We start from the raw sequence: 13647 nt of genomic DNA, 5'->3' as shown, positions 1-13647 counted from the left end.
CAAGTCTTGGACCTGGCAGCTTACTTTCTTACTTTCCTTTTCTCCCCCCCCCATCAAATTATAATAAATAAATAAATAAAGTTAAATAAAATAATTCTTTAAAAGAGGGGGGGAATAGGGGCCAGCAGGTGGTGTGGTGGTTAAGGTGTTATGCTAAGCACATGTGCGTATGCCCAAAATTCCAAGAGGAGAATGGAGGAGAAGGGATTGCTGAGTGGCTATCTCCTCTGAGGGGTGATTTTTCACTTTCCCTCTCTCTATCTCTTTCTGTCTCTCCCAAGCAAGTGCACATGCCCTGAGGCAAAAACCTAAAAAAGAAAAAAAAAGGAAAATAATGCTTAAGAGAAAGAACCTTGGTTAGCAAAATTCATATGGATCAGACACTCAGTAGCTAGTTGTTTGTCTCTATCAAGGACAATGCATTCATCCTTGTCCAAGGATGATCCTTTCCTCTCTTCCTTACTCCATGCTCATCCTCAGTTCAGTGTCCAGCTAATGTATCTGAGGTATTTTGGTGGGTTTGTTTGAGCCTGAATAGGAAACTAGCCCTCTGGCCATATTATTTTGCTCGAGTTCTTTGCCCTTGATCATTAAAGTTGGCAGATATTTCGGAAATGGATTGCTTGCTTTAGTTCCACTTCATCAGTCAAGATATAGAATAAAATTAGGGTAAGAAACAATTTATTTGTTAGGGGTTTGCTACTTACTGTTTAATGGCTGTTTGTACATTATATATTGTTATTGTATAATTGGAAGTTTCTTTGTTTATGTTTAATTTTCAGGCTGGTTGGAAGGAAAATCACGCAACATTCATGAGCGAACTAAAAAATCTTCAGGCTTCTGGACTGACTACTCTTGGTCAGGCTCTAAGATCCTCATTTGATTTGTTAAATCTCAATAGATTAATATCTGGAATAGACAATTATGGACAGGTAAAAAATATTTTGAGTGAGTACAGCTAATTTATTTTGGTGACCTGGGGTAAGAATTTAAAATTGGGCATTTTTACCAAGTTTTTGCTACTTGTCATAACCTCTAAAGATACTTATTTTAAATAAATATTTTTAAATATTCCTCTTTTTTTGGGGGGGGGACTCTTGTGACTTAATTATAAAATAGTGAAAATTACCTACCATTAGCTCATTAGAGGTCTGAAAATGGGATGTATCAATTACTGACATATATTGGTCAAGACAATGGGAGAGAAACTTCCAGTGTCCTTAACTGCCCTACCTCCCTTAGTCTGATGGAAAAGCTTTAGAATAAGAGGAAGGCAGAACAACATTTGCTGCTGCTGCCGCCTTTGTCCATTCCTACTTTCTAAAAGCTGTCCACCATAGCCACAGTCACTGTCCAAGTTGCAGAACATAATTCACTAGTGTCCCCTCTCTGTAACGATATTTTGACTTAGGCAAATGGGTTTGTGAGTATAGATGATAGGTTGTTATAATCTTTTCAATGTCATTATTTTTTTTATAGAATATGTGTATTTTTAAAAATATTTGGGGCTGGCAGGTGGCATAGTGGTTAAGGGTGCTAGACTCCCACATGGCCTACCATGGTTTGAGTCCTAGACCTGGTGGCTTGCTTTCTTGCTTTCTCTCTCTCTCTCCCCCCTGCTCATTCTGTCCCTCTCTCATTAAATTAAAATAAGTGAATAAATAAAATAATTCTTTAAAAAGATTTAATCACTGTACATCTTTACAGTGTACAACATGGCTTTCCCCAGCATGAATACAGTGCATATTAGTCAAGTCAGGGACATTACCATATGCATTATCATCAGCAGATAACTTCTCATTTTTTTTGCCTATTAAATGTGTTGTTTTTTCCCCTGATCCCATCCCTCTCAGCCCCTATTACCTACCACATTGTCTGTAGCATCCATAGTTGTCCTCCCTGCTATGGTACTTTCTAATTTTTCAGTTTCTGCTATTGTAATGTTACTGTTTGATGATTACCTAGAAAGCAGAGGGAGAGAGGGATTTGAATGTTAAGGTTTGGGGATTCCTGAATTACAAAAATTCCTCAGTTTATACTAAATGTTACCTCTCCTGGGATTGTTATTTTGAATCCCATCCATTGGAGTTCCTAATCCCTTCCTTATTTATCCAAGTAAGTTTTTTCATATACTTGCGAGATCATTGGCAAGACCATTGTAAAAGTTTAAATAACCTTGTATTACTTTACAAGGCTCTAATGCTTTTTAAATGTATTTTAGGGGAGAAATCCATTTTTTTTAGAACCATCTATTTTAATTACCATCACAGTTGGAAACAAGTTAACAAGTACTGCTGGTGTGCAAGAAGAGGTGAGATTTAATTTTTTAAGACTTTCATTTAAATGGCAGAGAACTCGCAGCTATTTTCTGTGGGAGGCATCTATTTTGAGTTAAGAATTAAGTTTGGTCAGACCTTCCATCTCGGTATTGAAAGATTGCTTCATTTAATCAAATTTCCACTTTCATGTGGAAGTCTTGCTGTGATTTGGTGTTAATAGCTCAGATGAAAGAACAATGAACCCTTCGACTCTTCATTTTTTTAATAAGTTGTTCTGATAAACCTTTTCAAATTTTGCCTTATCAGCTTCATCTTCCTTTGAATTCTCCTCTGCCTGGAAGTGAACTAACCAAAGAACCTTTTCGCTGGGATCAAAGGCTATTTGCTCTAGTATTGCGTTTGCCTGGCGTGGCTTCTACCGAACCAGAGCACCTAGGGAGTGTACCAACTGATGAATCGGCCATCACACAGATGTGTGAAGTCACAGGAGGTATTGGCGACATTTCATTTTTCTGAAGGGAGAATTCAGGGAAGCAGAATACAGTTTTCATTAAATGTCATATCCAGTCTTTACTTGTTTTCCTTCAAAATATTTTGACTCCGCTACTTAAGCTTATCATTGGTACAATATTTGCTGCCAATGTAGTTTTGATTTTTTCAAGTTATATTTTAGCATTTCAAACGCTTTATAGTATAAAACAGTACTTTATTTGAACAAACATTTGCTATTTGTCTTTCTTTCTGGTATAGGTCGCTCCTACTGTGTTAGAACACAAAGAATGTTGAATCAATGTTTAGAATCGCTAGTTCAAAAAGTTCAGAGTGGTGTAGTTATTAATTTTGAAAAGACGGGACCAGATCCACTTCCTATTGGAGAAGGTACAGTAGATAAACCTTTTTCACCCTAAAGTGGTATATAAGAGAATGATCTGAGTTGAGTAAATAGTGACCAAATAATGGGCACAATCTTCACTATCCGCATGCATTTGAGCAGTTACAAACATCCATCCAAACAACTACCATACATTCACTGCCTGTGTGTGTCTGTCAGGTGGCTAAATTCAAGTCACTTTCACCTAATGTCAGATGTTCCTAAGAAAATTCCCCCGTTCCTGGCCCAGTTTTTGTTTCCTGGTCCCAGTCTTGGGATTACACTAACTAACACATTCACCTCTCTATTCACAAAATATCTGGGAACTTAATATGGGGGTGCCACCTAAGTCCTAATTTAGTTTTGGTTTTGTGAATGCCAGATGTGCTAGCTATCTTTGTGAAATCTGTGATAGTTACTACATGTCAGCAAGAGATTGTGAATGTTTATCTAGGAAATGCTAATAGCCTATAAAATCACCTTTTTTCTGAGAAAGAGATTTTTTTGTAATAGGACGTGTGCACTCATCAGAAAGACAGAGAAAGACAGAAAGTGAGAAATCAATCCCCAGGGGTCCTGGCCACTCTGCTATCCCTTCTCTTCCATTCTCCCCTTGGAATTTTGGACATACCTGCACACACGCCCAGCTTGAGTTTTAATCTTGTGGGAGTCAAACAACATAAGCATCATGCCATCTGCTGGTCCCGCCAGTCACTTCTTAACTACAGAATCTTTTCTCTTGCAATGAGATTTTACAGAAAATTCAATACCTAAAAATAGATTAAAAAAAATAATAAGCAGGGCCAGCAGGTGGCATGGTGGTGTTGGACTCCACATGGTTGACCAGTTTGAGTCCTGGATCTGTTGGCTTGCTTTCTCACTTTCTCTCTCTCTCTCTCCCTCTCTCGTGAGTGCATGTGCCCTGTAGCAAATTTAAAAATAATAATAGTGATGAATTAAATTTAATAAATAATTATTTTTAAAAATAGATAAAAAGCAAATCTACTTTGGTGTAGGGGGAATTAAATAGTAGTGAATCTCCAGATCCTTGGTAACGGGATGATTATAACTACTTGAATGCATGTGATTTTCAAAGGGATCAGAGAGCTAAAGAGCACCATGGAAATGCATTGCAAGACTTCCTTAGATTTATATTCTAAATTATTGCTTCTCATTCTATTAGTTTGCACACACCGAAGGGGCCTTCAAAAAGTTTGGGGAAAATCTGTATCATGGGAAAGTGATACATGGATTCTAAAAATTTTCGCAACAAAATAAACTTGTATTTTAATTCATTTTTCCATGAACTTTTTGAAGTCCCTTCATTTATACATGTGTATACATAGATTCTGTTATTCCACAGTGCTTGTCTGATCTGATCCATGCATTCTTATGGCCTTTGCCAGGAACAAAGGGGCCCAGTACACAGTACAGGAAGCTACGTATTTTTGTCTGAAGCAGTAGATCCTGTGGTTCCCATTCCTTTTTCTCTCTGTCTTTCTCTTTGAGAAGCTTTTGGGAAAATTCAGACCCCTTTCCCTAGAAAAATGGTAGGTAATACACATGCACAATTTTACATATAATTTTAGGGATTTCTGGAGTTCCCAAGTTTAGAATACATCCCATAGATGATTTAGGCCTTACACCCTGTTTTAATTCATCATATATAATGTTGTCACCAGTTGATCACTCAGTCCATGATTTTGGGATCACTGTCTCAGTGTGAGCTGGGAACTTTCATGTGAAAATGTTACTATGATTCGGAGTTGTGTAAACAACTTGGATTTCATTCTAGCTCCAATTCTCCTTTGTCCACAGTTCTTAACCTTTCAGATTTTCATAGAAGTTAAGAACGCTTTCCTCTGAAAAATGCACATTCCCAGAATTGTGAGTTTGACTTCTGTAGAGGGGTCCTCTGAAGCCAGGTTTTTCCCTAGAGCTCAATGGATCACAGTAAACTTCCTGGTTTAATGTAATTACTGTATTTATTTTAAAGGATGCTTAAATAAGTAAATCAAATGACCTGCCAGTTAAAAGTGAGACTCAAATCATTAAAGCTTATCTTTTACAAATATAAGAGATCTTCAAAAAGCTCATAGGCAATCTATTTAGGAAGAAAAACTATTCATGAGTCAAAATTTTCTACACCAAAATAAGCTTGTATTTTAATTTCATTTTCCCTCTAACTTTTTAATTTTTTTTTTTTTTTTGCCATAGGAGGGAGTGTGCACTTGCTGAGAGACACAAAGAAAGAGGAGAAGCGAAGAATCACCACCCACAGTAGATGCCCACACCACAGTCTCTTCTTCTCAGTTCTCGTCCTGGGATTTTGTGCACACATGCACATGTACCTAGTGTAATTTTCAAGCCACCGAGTCCAGGACTTGAACTGGGGAATCAACCATGTGGGATCCAGCTGTCTTAACCACCATGCCACCTGCTGGCCCCCCCCCTTAACTTTTTAAGTACCCTCATATAATTTAATGCATCATTCCGAAGCAGGTTACCTATCACTGCCTTGCCCTATTTTTTTCTTTGAGAGAGAGGAGGCAAGTGATATATAGTAGTTTAAATAATTCAAATGAATTCAGGATGCATTATTTAGCATTATACAATAACCAGTTTCCATGGAGTTTTTTTTTTTGGTTTTTTTTTTTTGGCAGAGGTTTTTGCTAGGGTGAGTGTACTCACTGGAGAGGCAAAGAGACAGAAAGCAAGAAATCACCCCTCCAGGGGGGATGGCCATGCCACAGTCCCATCCCCTCCATTCTCCTCTCAGGATTTTGGGCATGCATACACACGCACCTAGTGTGAGTTTCAAGCCACCAGGTCCAGGACTTGAATTTGGTCAGTCATGTAAGAGTACAGTGCCGTAACTGCTGTGCCACCTGCTGGCCCCTTCCCTGGACTTTTAATGATGGGTGGAGAAATTAGAGTGAATTAGCAATAGCTGAAGCATTTGCTCTCCCCGCCTCACTATACATCGACTGTGTTGTCAGCTTCTTTCTACTTTTAAGTGAATTTGTACTTCTACTTTGCCTTTGTGGCCATGGGTCTAGTTCTCCAGTAGAAAATACTTTCTTCATCTAATCACAAATAGAAATAATATATAAATGGAATTTATGATCTTTTCATCAGATTCCAAAAACGAAAACGATACTGAGGAATGAATGATTTCATTTGACTAATTTGGTCATTGAATTCTTGAAAAGCAGCTGCGGTGTTTGGCGTTTCATTTATTTCGTCTCAGAAAATTTAAAGCTAGTTTCACAGTAGTTTTCTGCATGACTACATATTCTCAGAGTAGGTTAAGGTTATTGGGAGGTGTCAAATTCGATGAAAAGAGTTGTTAAAGAGAACATTTAGTAAAACTAAGAGTCAATTTTTGTCCTTTCATTTTTCTGTATCTTTGTCTTTGCGTTATTTTGTATTTTGCTTTTTTACCTGAAAACTTTATACAAGAAGATCAATAGCTGCTAAAAGAAATTCATGACTTAGTTTGTCTTTTGTTTCACTTTTAGATGGACTCATGGATTCATCTAGGTCAAGCAATTCATTCGCTGCTCAACCGTGGCATAATTGTCATAAACTCATTTATGTACGACCTAACTCTAAAACTGGTGTTCCTGTTGGACACTGGCCAATTCCAGAATCTTTTTGGCCAGATCAAAATTTACCTTCACTAGTAAGTGTCATAAGACAGAAAGGTAAACATCTTTCTGCATTTTCAATTTCCTATTACAGTGAACCTGTGAAGAGACTTTTGAGGCTTTTAAGCCATGCCAAAAGCAAGTAAGTCTTCCCTCCTTTACCTCTCTGTCTTGCTGGAAGTCTAACTTATGCCCCAAAGCAAGGGAGGGCTTCCTTGATTTTCTGGTACTTTTCATTCTTGTTTTTTTTTTTTTTTTTTTCAGTTGTCTTTGCCACGTGAACCGCCTTCTTTGAATGTTAACGCATTACTATGTTTGAGTCTGCAACTGGTTTTTATTTTCAGAGTTGAGTGGCTTGAGTTGTGTGGTAAACACAATGTCTAAAATGCAGTGACATTGATTTTCATGCACAGGCAGCCTCAGGAAATTTGAACTGGGTTTCCACAGTGGACGGATTCTACTAACATATTCAAAATATATTCAGAAGCATCCTAGGGAGTCAGTAGAAACCTAATGGAACTTGGTGAACCTACTTGTCATCTTTCTGTAATCAATGAACTTCCGTTCCATAGCAAAACACCTTTTGATGATGGATACTTAAGCAGTGTTTTAAAAATGATCTCTGAGCAAAGGCTTTTCTCTTTTTGGTCTCTGCATTTGGGAGAAGAGGGTTTTAAATTTTAGTTGCTTCTAATACCAGAAGGATTGTAGATTTGTTTGTTTGTTTTTTAGGAAGCAGTGATTGTGAGACAGTATGAAACCCACTCTCTTTCCTCCCCCCCAGCAACCACCAATGTAAGGAGGTGTAATAATCTCTCTTGTGTGGCTAGGGCTGGGGTTGGGCACAAACAGATCACTACTCCTCTAGTTAATCTCTGTCCTGGTCCAGCTAATCTATATTTTGCCTAAATTGTAGAAATTTCTGACAGCAGGGGCTGGCAGGTGGTGTGGTGGTTAAGAGTGCTGGACTCTCACATGGCCAATCACAGTTCGAGTCCCAGAACTGGCAGCTTGCTTTCTCACTTTCTCTCTCTCTCTCTCACTTCATTCTCTCTCACTCTGTCCCTCTCTGGTCAAATTAAAATAAATCAAGTTAAAATAAAAAATAATTCTTTAAAAAAATGAAATTTCTGACAGGAAACTGCATTTTCTCCTGGATTACCATTTTTAGGCTGCTGCATTTTTTTCAAGAGTGGCCCTGAGTGTAACACTAAAGAGCCTTTTCAGCCCCTGCTGTGGATGAAAGTGAATATCCCCCTCCTCCCCTTGGAGCTCCAAGGTGGCACATCTGTCAAATCTCAGCTTCTTCAACCCCAGTGTAAATGCTTTTGTGGCAGATTTACTTCATTATCGCTAGTGATGGGGTTTCACTTTTGGCTGTATTGCTTTTTCACATGTTCAAATCTAAGAAGTCAGGACTATTTCTCAAGGTTAATTAAAACTGAAACCAGGAAAAACTAGAATAAAAGAAATCCCAAGTAACCAATATGTAGCTTGTGTTACTATTCCTCAGTCTTTCAAAGCTCATTTGAGGGCTGCTGGTCCTCAACCCTCAAACGTCTGGTAGGTTTGTAAATTATAAAGGCAAATGAGGGCGTTTTTCCCTTTTATAAAGGAACAGAGGTCATTTATATAGTCATATTGGTCTTAGAGGTCTCTCAGCAAGAATAGGCTAACCCACTTCTCACTCCTGACCTTGTGACTTGTCTTCTCTCTCCGTCTCTCCACGTGGTTCTTGCTGTTTCACTTGCTCTCTCTGGTCTTTGCTAGTCACATGAACAACCTCTGTTAATAAAATGACTTCACCATTAATCTGCTCTGGTACCTCAGGCACACAGGCCTTTGCAGTCTAGCCAATAGCATCCCCAGCTCCAGCTAATCAAGACAAGCATGTGGGTGTGACCAACACTGCAAAGATCCATCTTGGTGGGGCCACGGTGGTGGTGGTGCAGATAGCCAGACAGCAGTAAAGCACAGTGCACTATGAGGCTGACTCACTTGGCAGAGTTCCTGTTTTACATCTGGAGACCTCCCTGAGTACACTGGGCATGTGTGTGCCCGTGATCCAGGCTGAGCCTGAAGGTAGATCTTGGCATCAGGATTCTGTTGCTGGTGAATATCTCTTTCTGTCTCACCCTGTCTCTCTCATTTGTGAAATAAATAAATCTTCTAAAAATAATCCATCTTGGGGCTGGCAGGTTGTATGGTGGTTAAGGATACTGGACTCCCCATGGGTGACCGTGGTTCAAGTCCCAGACCTGGTGGCTTGCTTTCTCACTCCCTTTTTTTTTCCCCCTCTGCTCTCTCCCCCCCCCCCGGTCAAATTATAAATTAATTAATTAAAATAATTATTTTTTAAAAATCTTGAAATTAATTTGAAAAATAAAACACAGGTGATATAGTGTAGGAGCTAATGTTTAAACAATTATTAAAATAAAAATAAGAATAAAAATAAAAGTAATTGCAACTGGCAGGTGGTGTAGTGATTAAGGCACTGGATTCCCACATCACTTTCCCTCGCTCTCTCTCTGGCAAAATTTAAAAATAATAATAATAAATAAAATTAAATAATTCTTTAAACAAAATGAAAGTAATCTAGTTTAGCTATGGAGCTGTGACTGGCTCATTATCAGTATCTATCTTATCTTTTTTTTTTAAAAAAAAAAAAGTTTATTGAGACTAGCAGATGGCGGAATGGTTACATCACTGGACTCCCACATAGTCAACTGTAGTTCGAGTCCCTGACCTAGCAACTTAAAACTCATGCCCAGAGCATGTGCGTGCATGCCCAGGACCCTGATAAGAGACTGGAAGAGAAGGGATTGAGGTGTGGCCATCACCCCTGGGAGGTGATTTCTCACTTTCTGTCTCTCTCAGCCACTCCAGTGAGTACATGCTCCCTATAGCAAAAATCTCTTTAAAAAAAAAAAAAGTTTATTGAGACTAAAAGATGGCGGAATGGTTACATCACTGGACTCCCATGTAGTTTATTGGGGTTCAAGATCCAGACCCGGTGTCTTAAAACTCACGCTGGGCATGTGTGCATGTGTGTCCAAAATCCTGAGAGGAGAATGGAGGAGAAGGGATTGTGGCATGGCTATTCCCCCAGGAGAAATTACCCTTTCCTTGCTTTCTGTTGCTCTCTTTCTCTCTCACTCTCTCTCTCTCTTTCTCTCACTCTCTGTCACTCCAGTAAATACTTGCAAACATCTCTCAAAAAAAAAAAAGAAAGAAAGAAAAGAAAATCACACCAGGTATGTGTGCCCAAAATCCCAGGAGGAGAATGAAGGAGAAGGGACTGTGGTGTGGCCATCTCCCTCGGGGGTTGATGACTCACTTTTCCTCTCTCTGTCTCTGGAGAGCACCTGTACTGTATGCAAAACAAAAAAACAAACAAACAAAACCAAACCAAGAGTGAGAAAGAGAAAGAAAAGGGCACCCCAACAGGGTCATCCTGCCTTGATTCACCCTTAGCCTCAGTCAGCCTGGATCAGAGGCATGCAGGCCTTCTCGCAGTGTCCATAAAGAGACCCCGGGATGCGAACCCAGGACACGGATGTGGCACCTTCCCACGTGGGGTCAGTAATGCAGTGTTGTACTAACCACTGCACTTCCACAGTTAGCCACTGTCCTGCCCTTTCCATGCTTTACTGTTGTTCAACTTGGTCGTTACGGACTGGAGCTCTGCCATTACCTCGTTAGAAGGTTTCATGGAGTTCTTCCCCAGCAGTATTTGTACTGTCTGTGACCTCATGGACAAAGGAATGAAGGGCAGGCAAGGGCTGGAGATTGCAGAGTGGATTCAAAAGGCAGGGTTCATCTGTGGCTCATAAAACTTCTGAAACATACTCAAAGCAGGCTTTTTTGGTCTCTGTTTGGGTTTTTTTTTTAACTTGACTGAAGTTCTAGTCATGAGTGTTGTATTCACTTTTTCTCTTCCTAATGCCAAGTAGATGATGCCGATAGAGAATCTGAGGACTCCTCGCCCCTGGAAGCCACTGTGATTCCTAGAGATCTAATAACCCTCTCTCAAAACACAGGATGGATCTCAGTGATGGTTTAACAAAGTAGACAAGGATTTGAAGACTTGCCAGATATGTAAGCCTGCTTGATACCTGACTATATTTTCCTCTCCTTTTTTTATAGCCTCCACGAACATCTCATCCTGTTGTGAGGTTTTCCTGTGTAGATTGTGAGCCCATGGTAATAGACAAACTTCCCTTCGACAAATATGAACTTGAACCTTCACCCTTGACACAGTATATCTTGGAACGAAAGTCTCCCCATACCTGCTGGCAAGTACTTATTCTTACTTATTAGCCAAATGTCTGTCACCACTCTGGGATCTGGGAGTTGTTTTATGAAATTTCAAAGGTTAATCTGGAGTCTATTAATAATGTTTCTTAGAAATGCTGTCAGGAACCAGCAGATGGTGCAATGGTTACATCACTTGACAGCCAGGTGGTTGGCCGCAGTTCAAATCCCAAACCCAGCAGCTTAAAACACAACGGGCGAGTGTGCGTGCGTGCCCAAAATCCTAGGAGAGTAAAAGAGAAGGGATTGTGGCGTGGCCATCCTCCGTGGGGGGTGATTTCTTGCTTTCTATCTCTCTGTCTCTCTCTGTCTCTCTGGCAAACATACGTGCCCTATAGTGAAAAATCTCTCTCTAAAAAGGAAAAGAAAAAAAGACATGCTGTCAAATAAGCAACAAGGCCAACCAAATCATCTCAGACTGATATGAATCATTTGTTACTGTACATTGCTATTTAAGGAAGCATCGTCTGATGCAACTTAGGTATTTGAAGATTTCGGGGGGCCTTCCTCCAAAGCCTGTCCATGGACCTCAGGTTAATAATCCCTAACTTAAAGGGTGTAAAATACTCAGGTATGGTCTCTGCAGTTGAAGCAAGATTCTCAGCCCTTAGTTTGAATTTGACAGATTGGAAGTACAGTATATTGTAGGCAGAGAACATAAAAACCATAAGCCCTGAAACTAATTTCTGTATTAGTACGATGAAATAAATCTCTCCTTCCTGGAGTATAAAACACACTGGTGTGTATAGTGTGAATTTTACTTGGATGAGACAAATGCACAGAGGTCATCATACTCTGGCTCTTCCAATTGTTATACTTCATGCAAAAGGGCTTGCTGGTTGTGGTTGGTTAATAGAGTCCCCTATGGGGTTTAATTTGTAAAAATCCAAACATGCTAGTCACAGCCTTTTTATTTGGATAAAACATAAAGGTCCTTTGGTCTAGCCACGGTGGTGCACAGGTAATGCCACCACTTGGGAGGCTGGAAGCCTCACAGGGGTGAAAGGTTTGATTTCTGAGCCAGCCTGAACACGATGGATGCAGCTTCATGTGCCCATACTTCTAGCTAATTGGGAATCCGAGGCAAGAGGATTGCAACACAGCGAGACCCTATCGAAGATGGACCTATCTCTCTCTCTCTACTCTCTCCCCCAGTAAAGGGAGAAAAAAAGTCTTACACTGTGAGGATGTTCTATTTCTAAACTACAGGACCATAAAGTAATCAGTAATTGTTAGGTTCAATTTACACAAGGAACACTTTCAGACTGCCATCTGTTTCAATCTAAAACGTGTGATTATTCCTAGCAGTTTTCAGTAAGCTACTTGAATTCTCCCACGAAGCTAAAACCTGTTAGAAAAAAGGAACAGACTTAAAGCAAGTATGTAAAAGTGCAAGAAATATAACAGTCTCACAAACATAATATTGAGCAAAGGAAGCCAGACAGAAAAGATCACATATTGTGTGATTCTCTGCATATACACTCAGAGAAATACAATTGCTCTGTTAGAAGTCAAGACAGTGGTTTTTCTTGGGAGATGGAGGGTAGTGACCAGAGAGAACTTGACAAATTTCTGGTCGGGTTCTGTTTCTTGACCTGAGTGCTGTCTACACACACGCACTCACTTTTGTAAACATTCGTCAAGCTACGGACTTAGAATTGACCCCAAAGTTGCTAGCAGTGTGGAGGAATGGAGAACAGAATGCTTGCATAAAACAAACATAGGAGGTTTGAATTTATGGGCTGAAAAGCATTTTTGCAATGAGAGCAAATAAAATTACAAAGTATACCTTTTCTCTAAAATAAATCCACTTTTCTATATGTCACATTTCTTGTATACCTTCTCCAAAGGAACTTTAAAAATCCTGTCCTCATTCCTGCACAACCACTCAGATATGCCATATGTCTTTCTTCTGTATGTTATGTTACTTCATTTTAGAATATTTTTAATGTGATGAATTAGTGGGAGTGAAGAAGAATAAAATGAATCAGGAGCCAGGAAATTGAGCAGAACTGGAATGGACACTGGATTCGAATCTTAGCTCTACCACCAACTATGTGGCCTTGCACTGGACACTTACCTTTTTCTGGAATAGTATCTTTTGGAACCCAAGAAGTCTATGAATCTGGGTGATAAAGAATTCTGACAAACTAGAGGGCTTATGCTAGAGAGGGAGGGAGGGTGAGAGCAAGAGAAAAACAAAAAACAGTCCCTTTTTAATGGGAATTCTAGGTGTCTTTTTTTTATCTTTTATGTGAATTTTTCCCTTCATCTGATATACACCCTCAGGAATAAAATCCAGCATGTTTTATTACTGTTCCCTGTTTTACCAAGGTTCAAATTATGACACTAAATTTAGTAGTATATTTTAAGACAGCTCAGGTTTTGTGAAGTAATAACATTACATAAGAAAGATTTATTCATTTTCAAAAACTTCTATTTAATTTGATTTATTATTATTATTTTATTTGACCAGAGAGATAGAGAGAGAGAGGGAAAGTGAAAAAGCAAGCTACCAGGTCCGGGACTCAAA

The 13647-nt window shown here is 39.3% G+C and overlaps 1 protein-coding gene across 2 annotated transcripts in view; it reads left to right on the top strand.

Annotated features, from left to right (window-relative positions):
- Positions 1 to 785: 785 nt before the first annotated feature.
- LOC102473350 (integrator complex subunit 6-like) overlaps positions 786 to 13647 on the top strand; it is a 40402-nt gene continuing 27540 nt past the window's right edge. Inside the window, exons 1-6 of one of the 2 annotated variants that reach the window (XM_027776678.1) lie at positions 786 to 932; positions 2222 to 2311; positions 2586 to 2769; positions 3030 to 3158; positions 6672 to 6835; positions 10947 to 11099. In XM_027776678.1, coding sequence (XP_027632479.1) covers positions 813 to 932; positions 2222 to 2311; positions 2586 to 2769; positions 3030 to 3158; positions 6672 to 6835; positions 10947 to 11099 — 840 coding nt within the window. In that variant the 5' untranslated portion in view covers positions 786 to 812. The remainder of the gene's footprint in view (positions 933 to 2221; positions 2312 to 2585; positions 2770 to 3029; positions 3159 to 6671; positions 6836 to 10946; positions 11100 to 13647) is intronic. The other variant, XM_027776677.1, reaches the window with a different exon arrangement.

The sequence above is a fragment of the Tupaia chinensis genome, unplaced genomic scaffold (assembly GCF_000334495.1).
Source record: "Tupaia chinensis unplaced genomic scaffold, TupChi_1.0 Scaffold000706_1, whole genome shotgun sequence".
NCBI lineage: Eukaryota > Metazoa > Chordata > Mammalia > Scandentia > Tupaiidae > Tupaia > Tupaia belangeri.
This window is presented reverse-complemented; position numbering and strand designations above follow the sequence as displayed.